Source organism: Scardinius erythrophthalmus, assembly GCF_964197995.2.
Source record: "Scardinius erythrophthalmus genome assembly, chromosome: 23".
Taxonomy (NCBI): Eukaryota; Metazoa; Chordata; class Actinopteri; order Cypriniformes; family Leuciscidae; genus Scardinius; species Scardinius erythrophthalmus.
The window spans coordinates 18,426,467-18,444,260 of NC_138243.1; the positions used below are offsets into that span (position 1 = coordinate 18,426,467).

The following is a 17,794-nucleotide window of genomic DNA, read 5'->3' on the forward strand; positions in this document are numbered from 1 at the left end:
TCATTATAACGTAGATCAAACGACTTGTATAATAAAGTGACTGTCGTATTTGTAACCAGGCACTAAAGCGATTACCCATAAAACGTGCTTTGAACCAATCGGATTGCTTGGGTCCTACGGTGGGACTCATCTCTATGGTGGGATTCATCTCTACGGTGGGACTCATCTCTTCACCACACCGGTCGACCGATGCATCTCTAGAAAAAAGGTCGCACCACAACAATTATTTGCATTTGCACAAATGTGAATAAATTTTGAGGTCACACAGATTCAATTTCGGGAGCTTATGCGGACAAATTGGTCACAATTTTAAGACTTGTTGAATTAAGTGACTAGAAAAAGAATGTTCTGCATAATGCAAGACTTTTTTTCTAATTACAAACAAGCCCAAAACATATGAGGGGAGCTAAAATATGCACTCTTACAAGCATTTAAAACATATTACAATACAAACACCATTGAGTAAACATTGTCATAATTCATCAAAAGTAAATCATAAGCAATCATTTAACAAATGCATGGTATTCATTCATCGCAAACTGCGCTGACAAGCGAGCCTGTAGAATGCGCAACATCGCTGCGTTTTGACTTTGAACGTGGAGCGCTCATATTCTTTTTATTAAATCATTGACAATAACCACTTTGAGTCATTTTGCAATTCCTGTTTTTGGCCTCAAATTTAACATCTCTTAAAATGATAATCAAAACTTTTGGTTATACCGTTTAGGATATTTAAGACTTATGACTTTTCAATTATGACATCTATTTTAAGTCAAATTTTTTTGTTGTTGCAAATGCAAGTGAAAAACTCGCACTGTTGAGCCCTGAAACCCATATTAGTCAACAATGAATTATAGTGCTATCTCCATTTATTAAGATTAGCGATGGAACGATGTGTTGATGTAATCTATTACGCAGATTATGCAAATTAAATTATTTTTACACATCACTAGAATACAGATGTCAGTCTCATATTTTGTGCTTAATATGGCTGCTGTTTTTTATTAGCTCCTCAAACGTACTCTCTGCAACTCTTACAAACAAAGCATTTAATGCTGCTGCTGTTAATCGATTAACCGTGAGGAGGAAAATAAAAATAAAAAATTTGCTAGATTATTTGATTAAACGAAAAAACAATAGATTAATCAATTGAAAAAATTATTGTTTGTTCCGGCCCTAATTAAGAGTTGACCATTTAAAAGAACAGCCCTATTTTTATGTCCATGTGCCCAGAAATTATTCACCAACTCTGTGAGGAAAAAACAAAACAAAAGGAAGTTCTATCACTCCAAAATCATGTCACACCCCAGTGTCTGAAGTCTCTGTGTATATAGGTTATGTAAAATCCCTGTGTTTGTTGAATGGTATGTACCAACCACTGTTTTTCACACAGACCCGACCACTGCAGCTCTGGTGGGGGGTGACAGTGCACAGTGGCGCTGGCCAGAGATTAAACCCATTTTGAGGCCCCAGAGTGCACAGGGATTACATTAGGCCGTAACAGCAGAATGGACACAAGAGGACACCAGCCAAGTGCATCCTGGGATTGCACTGCATACCATTACATCTCACTGTGGCCAACAGAGACAGCTCTCTAAACCACAGCACTGTCTCTTTTTCTGATCTTAGGCAACTCCAGGCAAAAAAACTACAGTGGAAACAATACAAATGAAAACCACTTTTGAAATGTTCAAGTACACATAAACTGTTGAAGGAAACTAAAAAAAAATTAAGAATCAGATATGTGTGAAACATCCACACCACAATATTTTCCTAACAGCCATTTTTCCTAGTGAGAGATTAAAGGACACATATTTTTTAACTTAATTCTATCAACAAGCATTCTTCCAGGAAGACAATGGTACTACTGAGCAATGTGTGCACTTTATTTCCCATAACACTGCTGCTTTGTAAATTTATGAGGGACATAAAGTCTCTGCTTTCAGTATCTCTCATCCATAACGGTTAAGAGGAAAAGTTCATACTACACTAACATTATTCAAACAAACGTGTCCAAACATTCCCAAACTGGGCCAAATATCAGTGCGAACAACAAATGTTCCCCCTTCAACAGATTCAACAAACACTATCTCATGTTAATAGATGTGACGTTGTGGACCATACGGAAAACCAAATGTTTAATTTTTTTGTATACAAAGTAACAGCCTAAGTGATGAATGTGCTTCCCGCTGTATAGGTACAATCATTTTAATCATCATGCATATTAGCACAAATACAGAGAAAACTGCAGTAAAACATTGACAACTTCATGTCTTTTGGAAGCAGTGTGGGTAACCGTTTGTTGATTTACATTTCTGGAGAAGCAGATAAGATGTACACTTTAGCAGAAATTTTTCACACGAGTAAACATGTCACGGCTTAGTTGGAGACTGTCATCAAACAGCACTGGCACCGGTGTCAAATGTCTGTGCCTTTAAATCAAGGTAGCCACAAGGGAGGCCAGCCGAAGTTCCCTTGGTGCTCTTCCAAGAAAGTCTGGGCTTAGCATATGGTGGATCTGAACACATCCTTATTTCATCCTTAATTTATATTTAACATCAACTGTTCCATAGAAAATATTAACCCAGCAACAACAGTAAGTTTCCATTTCACACACATCATGTCTGCATTTTTGTGACTTTTGACCTAAATCTAGTCAACATGCTTAAATCTAGTCTAGCTTATTACAGCCCAATCTGACAGGAAGATATTGTTTGACTGACAACAAGTAAAGCGATCAAAATCAGTCTGTGACTGAAATGATTCCATTTGTAAATCATGAATTTCACATTCATAATATATATTTTTTTTAGTAAATAATTTTTTCAATAACAACTTTTGGATTATCATGATTTCATTCAAAGATTTAGGGTCAGTAATATTTATTTACACTTTTTTTTTTTTTTTTTTTTTTTACATAAATTAAAATTTGTATTAATTAAATAATCTTGAAAACAACAATGATAATAAGAAGAAATGTTTTTTGAGCACCAAATCAGGATATTAGAATGATTTCGGAAGGATCATGTGACACTGAAGACTGAAGGCTGATGCAAATTCAGCTTTACCATAGCAGGAATAAATTAAGTTTTAAAATATACTAAAATGGAAAACAGTTATTTTAAATGTAATAATATTTTACAATATTACTGTTTTTACTATATTATTTATCAAATAAATGCAGCACTGGTAAGCAGAACATTTATATATATAAAAAAAAAATCTTACCAACGTCAAACCTCTGAACAGTACTGTACTTAATATATTTAGCAACAGTCATTTAAATTTACAGAGTGAGTAGAAAAGCAGTCCCCCAATTTCTCTCTCTGTTTTGTTTTTCCTTCAGGTCCACAAGCTAGTGTTTAAAATTGTCGCTTGCTTATTTCTACTCTAAATCCCTACTTAAACCCCTGAGTGTTTGTATGCACGTGTGAGATGGACATATAATCTCCTAGTTCACAACAGTGCTGGGCCTGCACATTAGTGAAGTATGATGTCAAAAGGGCGCTTCGCGAGAGATTAACATGATGTGTGCACTCAGAGAAAGAACATTCTACACAGAACAAGAGTGTTTATGTGTGCGACAGCGACTGTGTGCGAGGCTACATCACAGCCATTTCAAAACACATAGGCCTACTGCACAAACAGACGGGAACGTTTGGGGTTCGGTATGGAGGGCTCTCGCTAACAAACTCTGGCTGCTGCAAATAAAAGGGCCGTGAGCGGAGGGGATTAAGGGGGTCCACAGGGTTGTCCCGCTCTCACTTTAGAAACACATTTACTTAAGCCATTATTACACAACACTAATGCACAATACAATCCTCCTGGCTGTTTACAGGTTATGGAGAGCTCTAAATCTTAAAGTATGTACTTTCAGTTCACTGCATTGTATCAGAATGTAAACAAAATGTGTTTTGAAAACGTCTAGCCATACAGCCAAAAATCACAAGGCAAAGATCTCTCCCCAATCAATAGAGCCCATTTATACTAACCTGCAAAAATGGGTTGTTAAGAAATCAGGTTATCAAGGTTATCAGAGCAATGAGTAAATTAACATATGACAAGCCAAATCTGCATATCAAAATCTATTCAGTATTCAGTTGGGCAGTCGTGGCCTAATGGTTAGAGTCAGACTGGCAAAATGACTGCTCACTGCTCCAGGTGTCTGTGTCCATGATTGCAGTGTGTATGTGTACTACTCACTGCTCCTAATGTGTGTGCACTAATGCGCGTGATGGGTTAAAAATGGCAAGTATGGGTTACCATACTAGGCCATCACGTCATGTCAATGTCACTGCCAACTGGCCCGCCTTCAAGAACATCTTAGCCAGTCATAACAGAGGTAATTTACATAAAGTATAGCCTATTTAACTCAAAGAGTCAGTGGTCAACCTATGGAAGACAGAAGTGTTCAAATATATATATATTTTTTGCTATTTCACTTGGTGAACCCAGTAGCTCAGAAATTATATTTACCTTCAAATAAGTGCATGAAATTGTTTGTGGTGCTTGTAAAGAACCTGTTACTCACTCAGTAGCAGACATAATCCCTTCAGCTCCAAGTAACACCTCTTCTCTGAGTTTGTCTCCTGGTAGTGATGGCGTGGGAAACTCTGCATCTTTCCTACGTGGCAGGTTGAAGAATCTCCACGGCGCATGACTCCCGTCGTCATCCAGGTTTACTGCTGCACTGATGTACGGGGTAGGCTCCAAGGGCTCGGAGTATGCAGGGGGAAAAGGTTGGGTGAGGGAATCCAAACGGGCGTCATCTGGGCCCTTCTGGAGGCATGGTTCTGCAGAAGGAGGGTAAAAATGTTGGCTGTGTGGGGTGGAGGGGTTTTTAATGCCGTCTGAGGCTTCCTCGCCACGTTCGCAGGGGTGAGGGCTCAGTGGTGGTGGCTGAGGGGAACCGACCATCTCGGTCGGGCCACTGTTGCCCACGTTAGCTCCGCCCCCGCTGTGTAGCTGTGGCGGTTTTGAGCCAGTGCTCACATCAGATGGGCGGAGCCCAGGAAATCGTCCACCCTCTTGACTTCTAAGGGCCAAGCGCTGGCCTGCAGAAGCGTCAGTTTCCATAGGAACATCTTCACAGACTGAGTTGCGGTGGTGGAAGGGTGTCTGTGGGCGTTTCTGCTGCTTGTCTCCCTTTTCAGGCTTCTCACCGGCTTTGTGCTTGATGGGCAGCTGCTGCGTCTGACCGGCACTGGGTGGCTGACCAGGCGTGCTGCCTCCTCTCTGCTTCAATGTTTTGTGCCTGATAAGAGAATGAAATATTTTAATTCAACAGGGATATGAGTTATGAACTGATGACAACACTAATAAGAAAGCCTATTACCAGAAATAATTTTTTTTTTATTCATTTCTTTTCACAGAGTTTTTTGGATTTAATAGGCCTCTGAGACTCGTAACCGAGAAATGTAACAGTTTCTTAATTAGCTCATTATTTAGAATTTTCAAACTATTATTGGATCCTTGAAAAAACTAAACACTTTTGAATAAAGATTCTCTGCTTGTCGAGTCCAAAGACAGGTTTAAGAAACAACCATTTTAACAAGCACTCCACTCCTATCAGAGTCTGTCTGACCTGATAACGTGTGTCCACACTTTCTCAGAGATATGTAAAGCTCCGCAGCTGCCAGAGTTTCCCTGTGGGATTCCTTTTACAGTCTCTCTCATTTATAATGTTGTTCTTCAGAGGCAGTTACCATCTCAACCTCCACAGAATCTCAACACACAAGCCTGTAGGCTTTTATCCCTCCCTTAAAAAAGCAAAGCTTCCACAATGACCACTTATGTTACAAAGCCAGGAAACTTCAGTTTGGTTCAGATATCAATCAGTGTGGTATATGTATGCACGTTAATATTTGAGAGAGAGGCTTGAGTGTGTAGTTCATGTGTAGTATGAGGAGTTTAGGGGTCAAGGGACTTAATTTAGCCCATATTTGTAAAAGCAACCACAGGGGCACTTTGAAGTTGGAACTGTAATGGTGAGTATGTAGTCTTATGTGACCTATAACAACAATTTTGAGTCAGTGTGATTTCTTTTAAAGAAACTGATATTCTTTTTTTAGCAAGGACGCATTAAATTTATCAAAAGTGACAGGGAAGACATTTTTGTTGTTACAAAAGATTTGTATTTTAAATGAAGCTAAAATTGTTTGCGAAATGCAACTGACAATAAGAAGAAATGTTTCTTGAGCATCAAATAATCAGCATATTAGAATGATTTCTGAAGAATCATGACGCACTGCATTGCCATCACAGGAATACATTAAATTTGAACATGTATTAAAATAGAAAACAGTTCTTTAAAATTGTAATAATATTATTTCACAATTTGTTTTACTGCATTTCTGATAAAATAAATGCAGCCTTGGTAAGCATAAAAGACTTCCCCCCTATATCAGTGGCATACAGTGGTGTTCTGAAATGAGGAGGCAATGTCCTCAGTTTTGTAATGGTTATTTTTATATATATATAAATCGAATGAAATCAAATGTAAATTCATGTCCCAGTTACACACTAAACATTACATTAAAAAGAGAACCCAAATACAATTCTATTTAATATTTTTACTTTAACCATGTAATTTTCTATTTATTAAAACCAAGTATAAATTTGATCAAAATCGTGTTTTTAAAGTCCCCTGTAGTCCCTTAAAACTCATCTCTGATCACCAAAATTACATGTTTTTTCCTGCCTTAAATAGCTTGAATGTAACTCTACGCCCTTGCTTCATTTAATATATGCAGAACAATGCATATGCAAATTAGTCCAGCCTCCAATCACTCACACCAGTTCAGAGATCCACTCGTTCAACTCGCATACAAGTCGATGTATCAGAATGGCCTTTTGCTTGACTACGTTATCAAATAGCTAATAATGTGTTGCTAATGTTACACAAACCATGTTCCCGTTCCCTATCTCAGAGTCAGACAGCTGCCTTCTAAAATCAGTATCCTTAGAAACGCTTTGAACAACGCAGAATGTCATTGGAGAAAGGTATATAGTTCATCATAACATCATAATATACATCATATACAAAATTCACCCACTATATTGCTAAATGTACCTGATTTTTCATATCAACAGAAAAATACACCGGGATAACCTAGCTTCTCTTGAGACTCCCCCCACTTCGCAGGTAATGATAAAGCCGCCCGCACGTTAGCGGTTATAAGGTAGTTTGTGATGTAAGAAATACCGGCGATTTCAAAACGCGTTTTTGAAACTGTCTTTTTTTCACTGCAGTTTTAAGGAGCAAATACTCAGCAATGCTGCTGACTTATGAGTTTGCACATGGTTTGTCTTAAAGTATAATAAAACCCCACATAGACATATAAACAACATTAAAAACTTGATTTTCACCACAAGGGGTCTTTAAGCATTTTTCCATTTATTCCAAAATAATAACTATAGGCAGTAATAATTTAAACAATATATTTTATTTGTGTATTGATGTTCAGCTGTTCTTTTTAATAGTCATCCCGTGCGGTAAACACTGGTTACAGACAGTTCTTCAGAGAAACATTTCCCGGCACAACCAAAGTTAACAGCAAAAAAAAACGACCAGATCACAAGGGAGTCAAAGGTAAAATTATACCCTTTTATTCTCACACTCAAAACAATTTCACATGTAAGCACACGACAACACACAGCCACTCACACACACACACATACACAAGCAGAATGCTAAGCAAGCAGAATGCAAAGCAAGCAGAAAGGATCTCAGTCGATGCATGGTGATTTTCACTTCACGGGGGGACTCCGAGTTTCATCATACCTCTCAAGCTGGGTCTCTTCCAAAAAACATATTTGGCAAATGACAACAGTCCCACAGTGCCTGGCCTTCTCTTGGCCTGAACAGCTACTCAATGAAGAGAAAGAGAAGACGACTAACAGCAAGACCACACAGCACTACGCTGTATGCATGTATGCACGCTTTCATGTACTTGCTGCTTCTTGTTTACGAAACCATTATCTACCTGAAGTAGGCATGTCAACAGCACAGATGTTATTGGAATACATTGATAATGAAAGTCAATCTGAGTTCCTTTCAAGTCCTGTCACAGCATGCCGCGATATTAATGTGCGTCTATTACAATAACTACAGTTGGGCAGCGAGTCAGCTACTGTCTAATCTGTAAACAAAAGTTATAACAAGTTATTTCTGTAGCATGTAACCAGCATCAGTTTGAACAATGACTATTTAAATTATTCTGCTCAGTGGAAATTACTGCACTCTTCTAAGAGACAACAGCCTTGTATGTCTATTTAATACATAATTCACAATCTAAAACATTTATTAAAAATTCAAGCAGTTTACTTAATTTGTTTCTTTGTTTTAATTTGTTCTCTTGCTTGTAATTTGTTTCTTTTTCCACTTATCTGTATTTGATATCACAAAAACTCTAAGCTAAAATACCCTTCATGAAGCAAGGAACAATAACCTACCACACTTCATTCAAACTTGAATTAATTACCACCCTCTTTAATTATGAAACAAATACACACTCAGAGCTCTGTAATGATGCTGAGTGTTACAGTAAAATTCATAACTGTTTTTTAACAATTATGCTACCAAGCCAAATGGGAATTCCATTTGTTTCCAGATCACTTCCATTAAATATAAATCTGGATAAAGAGTTCATGTAAGAGTGTAAAATACTCAAAAGTCACAAAAACATGCAAGTGGAGGGAACAAGATGTAACTCAGCAATTTACAGAGCTGTAAGACTAGATACAGCCTGATACATAAACATATACACAAATCAAAACATGTAGACTACATAGAATATCTAAGCAAGTTCATTTTTTCTCTACATCAGAGACTTATGACACCACTTAAAAAGGCAGCAAACTAACATTTGTGAGCAGTAGCACCGGTGCCACAAAGTTTTACAGATGGTGGTACCAGCATCTGATTTAGTAGCGCTGGGGGGATTTTTAATCAAAGGTAGATAGAATTTCACTCTCAAAAGGTTGTTGGAACCCAATACCGTGGTTACAGTTAGTACATTAAATCCATGGTGAATTTTGGTAATTTGTGGACTGAAAAGCCTACTATACTAGGGCTGTACGATTAATCGCAATTTACACATAATAGCACCGAAAACGATTTGGCTATTCACGATTTTGAAATCGCAAAGGCTGTGATTATTTTTTATGTGCAGCTTGTCATTGATGTACGGCTCTGTAAACGCTGCTCCATCTGAAAGCCTTCTGAAAGAGTTTGAGTCATTTATAACGTGCATTTGAAAAAGCAACACGCATCAAACATTTTTCAAAACATTTATGAACCTCTTGTCCAACAAAAAACAACATTTAATAAAATGCTTTTACAACAAACTCACTTCATAATGACAGTTGAGCATCCTTCTATGAGATGATGCGGCTTCTTACAAAGAATAAGGCAGTTGTGTGTTTATTAGTCATGTTTAATCAATCAAAGCGTTTCAATCTTCTGTTTATACAGCTACAGATAGTATAATGCCCGATAGGGATCTCCTGGAATGATGTGCTTTATCATACGTCTGCGGCAGGGCATATTTGCCGTGTGTGCATGAGAGCGCATAAAATAATCACAGACTTTGCCAAATCACGTGCGGTTTCATTGCGATTAATTGTGCAGCCCTATTCTATACCCTGTTCGTTCATGGCATATTTCTACTGGTTTCCACATCAGTGCTGTTTGATCTGATATCTATGGTTTATGACAGAATTCTGCGCTGAATTTGAATGCTTCTCAGTAGATCTTGCAGCGATGTTAATACAGCTGCAAAATCAAACACTTTCTCACTGGATCTACAATCGCGCTGTTTAGTTCCGCTTTCGATTTGTTTGCCGTTTGATGCCTTTCATTTGCAATCAGTGCGACCTCTAACAAAATATACGCACTGGCAAGAAAAAAGGTTGCAAAATGCGACCATTTGGTTGCAGTCTGGAGAACTGCTTAACACAATCACTCAGAAACCAGTTCCTCTGGTTTTCACAAAGAGCTTATTTAATACTCCGTGACAAATGTAATGCCTGTCATTTTCAAGAGTGGCATATAACACTATAAGAGCTGAAAAGCGATTAGCAGCAGCAGCAGTGCGAGATGGTTAAACAACGAGAGCCTACGAGAGTATAAGGCTAAGTGAGTTTGCATGTTTGTACCTTGAACAGTTGCAGTTTGATCTCTGTGTGGAGTCAACAAAGTCCCAGGCGCCCACTTTCATCAGCGTCTCCTCCTCGCTGGTCCCATTGGAGGCTGTGGCGGAGAATTTCCGTCTGTGGAGACACGATGAAACAAGATTGGAATCAAACTCTGTATCTTCAGAATGGCTTTCTAAATAAAAAAATCCATGGTATTTCATCAAAGCTAGTAGTTGTACATTTTACTCGAATGAAATTTTCCCAGGGTAGATTTGGTTTTGAAAGTCAATTTCTGTATAGACACATACCATTAAGTCTTGGCTACACAAAAGCTTTAGAATATTTCACAATTATTGCACAGGAAAACAACAAGAACACAGGAACATGCAAAAATGTCATATTTTGGCCACAAAAAAAAAAAAACTAATAAACTGCATTAACTTATCTAAAATGTCACAACACAACCTAACATTTCGTTTTGGAGGACAGAAATATTTTTTTCCTAAAATGGATTAAACCAACCATTGCACATCTGTGTAAATTCGAAAGAACACCTGACAGAAAAGTTGTGAAAAGTTCCCTGAGTAACAACTAGCACCAATGACTTGTATTTGCTTTCTTTTTCTCTTTATTAAACTAATCAATGATAAGACATCCAGAGGCTCAGATATGCATTGTACCAGTTTTAGCAGTGCATTGTTGCAGTGCAGCTTTGATTTATCTTGACTGTAAAATGGGATTATCTGATGTAAGATTTGCTCTGAGCTCATCTGAAGATGTCAGAGCACACTTACTTGTTCTGAGCTCGGTTGATGTTGCACTCTTGCCAGACGCCCTCAACCACTTGACTGGCCATCCTGCGTGGAATCTTGCCACCATGGTGACTGGTGCTGTCAACACTGAATCCATCCATTGCCATCGGCAACCGCATCCACTTCTGTGCCGAGTGAGAGTGAACTACAGAAAGAAAGAAAAAGACAAAAAGTTTGAGTGTAATGGATCTCACCCATGAAATGAGATGGGTATGGGTTTGAGTTAAAATAGAGGCATGTTCACCTGTCTGAGCTTCCTCTGGTGAGGTGGGAGGAGTCAATGTCACTGAAGAGATGGCAGGGTCACGGTTTGAAGCAGGCACTTGATGGCCGTTTGAATAGACAGCAGTGCAGTGCGACGACCCCGTAGGTGTTACAGTGATCGGGATGTCTGACTGCGGGACTAACACTAGGCATGCAGGATACACCATGCGCACACCACCTGGAGAAAAATGCCATGCATTAGCACAATGAACAATTAATAAATGCACACTAGAGATGTAACAGTGATCAAATTCTCCCACCGGTTAATCGACTTGTGACAACACAGGTAAAACCGGTTTCATCGGGGGGATTGGGGGCGGGGGAGTCTGATGTATAAAATGAAATAAATAAATAAATAAATTAGCATCAATTCACCCATTGCAGGGAGTTTGATTGACAGGCGATTTGAACAATCATAATCTGCCATTTTTGTCCAAAAGCAGTCAGGAGATTTACGTCTGTGGATTGCACTTGAAAAACTGTGTGCACTGACGTCTTTCTGCGGTTAAAACAACAGTCCTTCTGATGTTCATTCATGTTTATTTGGTGTTTAACTAAGGAAGAGATGATCAGTTTTACCTGAGGCAATCTGTCACGACACATTGAAGAGTCACAAAACGGTAGGCCTATTTCAAGAAGCCGTTCGCCGGAGATGTGTTAAAAGATAGCGGAGAGCACTCTTACGAGGACACTCGACAAAACTTACATTTGGCATAATTTGTGTGTTATGGTTCGTTCAAGCCCGAAAGAGAACTCGATACTGATGCGAGTCTTTGTGCGTTGTGTGTGTCACATAGGCAGGACACTGACAGACAGCGCGGCCTCTGTTTTTCTCGTCGCGCTTGAATGGTTTAAAAGCATTTGCATTAATAAGAGCGTGATTATACAACACAAGTCAACGGGTGACAGAAAAAAAAAAACATACTGCGTTTTAATTGCGTTAAATATTTTTAACGCTTTCAACTGAAAAAAATTTTGCCACGGTGGTCAAGTGATGAAACCGGTGTTGCGACTGAACACAGTGTAACACCGACTATCATAGCAAGCCTAATGCACACTTACAAGCACGCATACAAGTATAGCTCCGCAATGCAATTAGTTTAAGACTTTACCTAACAGACTTTTAAGTAAAATATATTTTGGTCCAACTCACCAACAAGCACTTCCACTGCTGCCAGAGAGTCGTCCTCCCAGTCGATGTCCTCCATTTTGTCCTCTGCGCTCTCCTTGGAGGTGGGGCTGATGGGATAGAACTGGTTCCATTCTTCAATGAGCTTCTGTGTTGGAGGGTCAGACAGCTTGAAGGACTGGCCGGTCAATGTCCCGTTCAATCCAAAAGGACTCAGAATCACTGTAGGGAGAGTAAAAGAAGAGATTTATTGATACACACAACATACAGAACACAAGAGATACTGGACGATGATGAAATAAAGGGCAATAATCTGAAACACAAGCCGGTCACGATTATCTGATCTAATTAAGATTGAGATAATCATAATCATTGTGTTCTTTTCATCCCAATCACAGATTGCCACTCAAATAAAACAACAGTGCAAATGGAAAGATCTATCAATCTTAAAATTAAACTATATTATAAATGTAACATTATTATTAATACTAATAAATACAAATAAATAAAAATCATATTTAAGCATTAAAAATTCTAATATTTAAAATATTGGGTCATTCAACTTTATGCAATATTTCTGTACAAAAGACCAAAAAACAAACAAAAGGAACGCTTTGTGCATCAAAGGGATAGTTTACCCAAGTAATTTATTCATACGCATGTTCCAAATCAATAAGACTCAGAATCAGAACACAAATTAAGATATTTTTTATCAAAACAGAGCTTTCTGTACCTCAATTGACAGCTACGCAACTACCACTTTGACGCTTCATCAAGAGATCGTAAAACTAATCCATATGAATTAAGTGGTTTAATCCAATTTTTTTTATTGATCAGCGAACAAACAGAAGCTCAACCAAGAACAAACCTCTTGCAGAAGCTCAAACTTATAGAGCTTACTTATGACACGAGAATGAACCTCATTGGTTCTTGCACCTCAAGCGAACATGCTTGAGTTTCCGTTTACCACAACTGATGTGTGAGTTGATGAATGTTTATATGTAAATAAAAGCTTAAATTAAATCTGCTGTTCAGCATATAAAGTTGTAGTGTTTCTTCATTTGGACTAAACCACTCAATTCATATGGATTAGTTTTACAATCTTTTTAAAGCCTCAAAGTTTTAGTTGTGTAGCTGTCAACGGACGGACATACATTTCTCAAATTTCAACAAAAAGATCTTTATTTGTGTTCTGAAGAGGAACGAAAGTCTTATGGATTTAGAACGACATGAATGTGAGTAAATGATGACAGTTTTCATTTTTTGGGTGAACTAACCCTTTAAGCTTACAATGTGAAAGACGTGAGGAAAAAAAAGACTATTTAATTGTTAACTGTAATTGTATGATATCTAAAAGCCAGCAAAAAAATTAATGATTGTAACAACACTAGCTGGTGAACAAAAGGAATTACCAAGACCATGTAACATGCATCAGATGATAACCATTTAACCATTTTGCCCTTAAGCAATTCGCCTATCATGTAAGTACTTATGTTAACATGTTAAGGCAAAAGAACCTCTGCTAAAAAGTAAAATCAAGTGGCATTTATCTGGAGTTGTCATTGGAAAGTTGCTGGTTCTTCTGATGTAAAAAGCCCAGCATATGTAGAAGAAACACATGAAGAGTGAAGAGCGTGTAATCAGAACAGGGCCAAAGCAAATGAGTCTATGAAGCGGGAACACTGTACAAACACTCCCGCCTGGCTCCCTCTCAACCGCTCTCTCCACTTCTGTTCCTCATTAACTGTGGTCTTAAATGACTCCTCTACTGCAGCCGGGTCTCTTTCCTTCCTCCTTTCTCTCAGACACTTTCTTAAACCCTTTCATATCAACACAGCCTCCAGTTACTGCCAAGCAGCACTCATTCAGGGCCCATAAACCAACTTAAATAAACAGGTCACTCAGAGGGAGAGAGACAGAAACAGGATGAAAGAAAAAGACAAGGAGAGAGAGCAAGACAAGGTGACACACAAATATGGAAGCAACAGCATCAGTTTTCACCCTATTGGTATCTTACCAAAACACTTTAGTTTCTCAAGAGCAGCTCTGTTACATGCTGTTTTCATGCCTAAAAAAACAACTAAACAAAGCGGTAGGTAATTAAAAATTTTCCCAAGAAAATCTCATATTGTACCACCTGATATATTGATATATTGATCCACATTTTGAGGAGGAGGAAGGAGCTTCCAGGGAGAAGGGGGGTGGATGAATCCATCCTGTGTCCTTCCATTAGCCGGCTCATTCCATGGCCTTCATCACACAAATCCATAAAAGCCGCAATGACAGAGGACACCACCGTCCATCCGGAAGAGGTATGGGAAGAGGGAATGGGGAGGGGGGCTATACAAATGGAAAGGTGGCACGACTCATCTTTAATGGGTTTCAGTGGCTTAAACCTACACGCTTTAACAGCGATCATTATCCTTTATCAACACTGGAAGACAAAAGCATCCAAAATGCATTATTTCAAGAAAAACCAAGCTGACCAGACCTAACAAAACAAACACGGCTTGTTTGCAGAATGTCTCTCCAGGCAAAAATAGCTCTTTTAATATCCGACAGCTCCCTGATTGAGCCAAGGTGACGGGGCCGGAATTTGTTTAGCCTCTGGACCCCCGGCTCGTCGCAGTGCATCAGAAAAGACTACGCTGAAAACCACAAAATATTTACAGAAAGGAAGCCCGCCATTGAGCTCTTCAGGCAGGTGTCAGGGTGGAAGGTCAGAATTTGCATTGCAGGAGAGCTCGAAGCATTGAATCTACTAAAGATGTATCCGCATGTCGGCCATCATTAGAGAGAGGTCTGCTGCTCTGGTCTGCATTTGATTGGGGGCATCACACCGATATAAAGCAATTTTCAGACAAATAGGCAAACAAATGTATTCCAATATCACAGTGTTCACCTCACATTTATTCTGTCAAGCAATCTGTACACTACCAGTCTCTCTCTCTCTCTTCTGCTCAGTTAAGTGAGCTATGAGTTCATTACACCCCTCTCACTGCTCTTTATGAGGTCATAGTTGCAACACTTGCACGCTCACTAATCCGAGACTGTCAGAAACGGTGAGCAGCAGACCAAAGGAGATCGAGAGAGAGCAGGCGAGTGAGAAAAAGGTCAGCTGGTTCCAATTGACACATCACACATTCCTGATTCACTGCAAAGGTTATTTCCCATCAAAAGGATGAATTATGTTTTAAAACTTTAATTTGCAGGAACGCAAACAATCTCAATTATGCAAAACAACATCAGATGTGATTCTAGTGCATGGTTCTGGGAGCAGATTGGTCAATACAGCGTTCCAGTCAAGCTTAACTACACAATACTAAATGAAACCCATTCAAAAGTGAGCATCACAAGCAATACTTCCCACTGATAGTCCTCGGGTACATAAGAGCAACTGAGGGCTTTAAAAATCCAGTTAAAGGTCTTAAAGTCAGCAATTGTTTTTTTCCCCGTTGTGATGTATATCCAAGTGAAACAGCTTCTCAAACAAGAAAAAAAAAAACATAGGATGGGACTTGATTTTGTCCATGGAGAAATCATTGGATGGTTAGACCATTGTCATTTGCTAACTGCTACAATCTCATGTGAGTGACAGTTTGCTGGAAGTGAGGATTATTTGCCCAGCCATCGCAGCAGTGCAGACGAAATCGGAGAAGAGATGTCATTGCGAGGAGGGGAAGTTAAGGTTTTGACTGAAGATTTTGAAGGCACAGGAATTAAAAAAAAAATTACAATATGCACAGATAAATCATTAATAATAACACTGCAATATTCCATAAAAAAAAAATAAGAATTGTTTTTTTTGATTCCATGTCAATTTAAAGGCACCCTTGATTTCCGGTTTCCTACTGGAAACACTAAAATATGCTTTAATATATTATGTGTTTTATTCCACAGGTAAGCAATTGTTTGGATACCTTAATCAACAGAAAAATAATCATTGTTATATAGGAGTGCTGGAATGACACGTTGACGTAATTGACACAATTAGTCGATTTGTGTGGAATGCGTCATTTCGTTGAGCCGTTTCTGTTCATCCCCATTACCATGGCACTCAGTACCATGTTTGTACCATGGCTCAGTGTTTTTTTGTCAAGTGGCTAACATAGAATAATCAGAAAGAGCTTTATTTGTAGAAACAATAATACACCATTTTCTATACCATGTTTTAAAATGAATTGCATGCCATTAACACCACAAGTCATCCAGATTTTATTAATGATATCGATCTAGCCTACTGCTATGTGCAACAAGTGTTTCATACCAGCCACCGAACGAACACACAGAGTAACGTTAGATAACTTTCAACACACTCAAATGTATTTTTAGTATGATTGTTTTTACCCAGTAAAAACAGAGCTGTTACCACACAATTTCAATTAGTCAAATAAACTGACCTGTACGAGTAGGAATTTCATTAGAATGAAATAAAATACGTAAAATAACTTTATACCACTGTAACGTTAATAAAACTTTTTTACATTAGCTCATCCATGAACATGATTTCTGCCCAATTCCCAACGGATTTCTTTTCATCGGCTGTGGAGGTGAAGACGACATATCCCATGATTCCACACTCATTCACAGTGTCATTAAATTACGCCTTTGGTTTGAATAACTATCCTCTAGCAGCAAATTTGCATACGTTGCTTTTAAATAGGCCTAAATCTTCTAAAGTGAGGATTTACCACCCAGTTACCATCACTTACAGCATTTTGGAAGGACCACTTAAAGGGATACTTCACCTCTGGAAAGATGAATGTGTATTTAAAATAGGTCATTTATGTAGAAGAAATGTGAAGAAATTTTTGAATTTGGAGCTTTCTAGACTGAGAAAAGCCAGAAAATGTATTTTTGGCTTATGTGGATGAAAGACAACAACTCCCAGAATGCACTTTTGCTGCTCTAGGAGGCCACTCCCAAGCCACGCCTACCGGTTAGAGAGCACAGTTGAAAACAACAAGGTTAGGCTACTAGTGAGTCTCGTGACGAGTTTGCCAGGTATCCGAGATGTCCGGGATTCGGCTTTTGCGTTCTACAGTCGCAATTCATTGTTTACTGTGGCGAGCAGGACGAGGCTGACGGCCGCGTGAGAACGACGCGAGGCCGGTGGCGTCATTACTGAGAGGTCTCATATCTCTCACGGAGGAGCGAGAATTTTCTTAGCAATGTTAAAACGCACATCAACCGATCACTTGTTTAGCGTTCATGCAAACGCTACATTCAGATTCACCAATCGGAATGAATTCAGCTAGATTGAAACAAAAGGTGTGCATGTAAACAATGAATGGCGACTGCAGAACGCAAAAGCCGAATCCCGGACATTTTGGACGATCTCAACGGCCGGACATGTCCAGGAAAAAGAGGATGTAACCCCTACTACTCAGCCTTCTCCTACTACTCAGCTTTCTCCACAGAACAAGAGCCTGCTAGTTTAGCTTCCAAAGAA

General features: G+C 38.8%; 1 protein-coding gene across 2 annotated transcripts in view; it reads right to left on the bottom strand.

Annotated features, from left to right (window-relative positions):
• The window catches only part of med13a (mediator complex subunit 13a), an 88,070-nt gene that overhangs the window by 24,265 nt on the left and 46,011 nt on the right, over nucleotides 1–17,794 (bottom strand). For both annotated transcript variants that reach the window (XM_081354830.1, XM_081354831.1), the window contains 5 exons: nucleotides 12,367–12,564; nucleotides 11,194–11,391; nucleotides 10,932–11,094; nucleotides 10,159–10,272; nucleotides 4,532–5,254 (listed from right to left, as the gene is read on the bottom strand). In XM_081354830.1, the coding sequence (XP_081210956.1) occupies nucleotides 4,532–5,254; nucleotides 10,159–10,272; nucleotides 10,932–11,094; nucleotides 11,194–11,391; nucleotides 12,367–12,564 (1,396 nt within the window). The remainder of the gene's footprint in view (nucleotides 1–4,531; nucleotides 5,255–10,158; nucleotides 10,273–10,931; nucleotides 11,095–11,193; nucleotides 11,392–12,366; nucleotides 12,565–17,794) is intronic.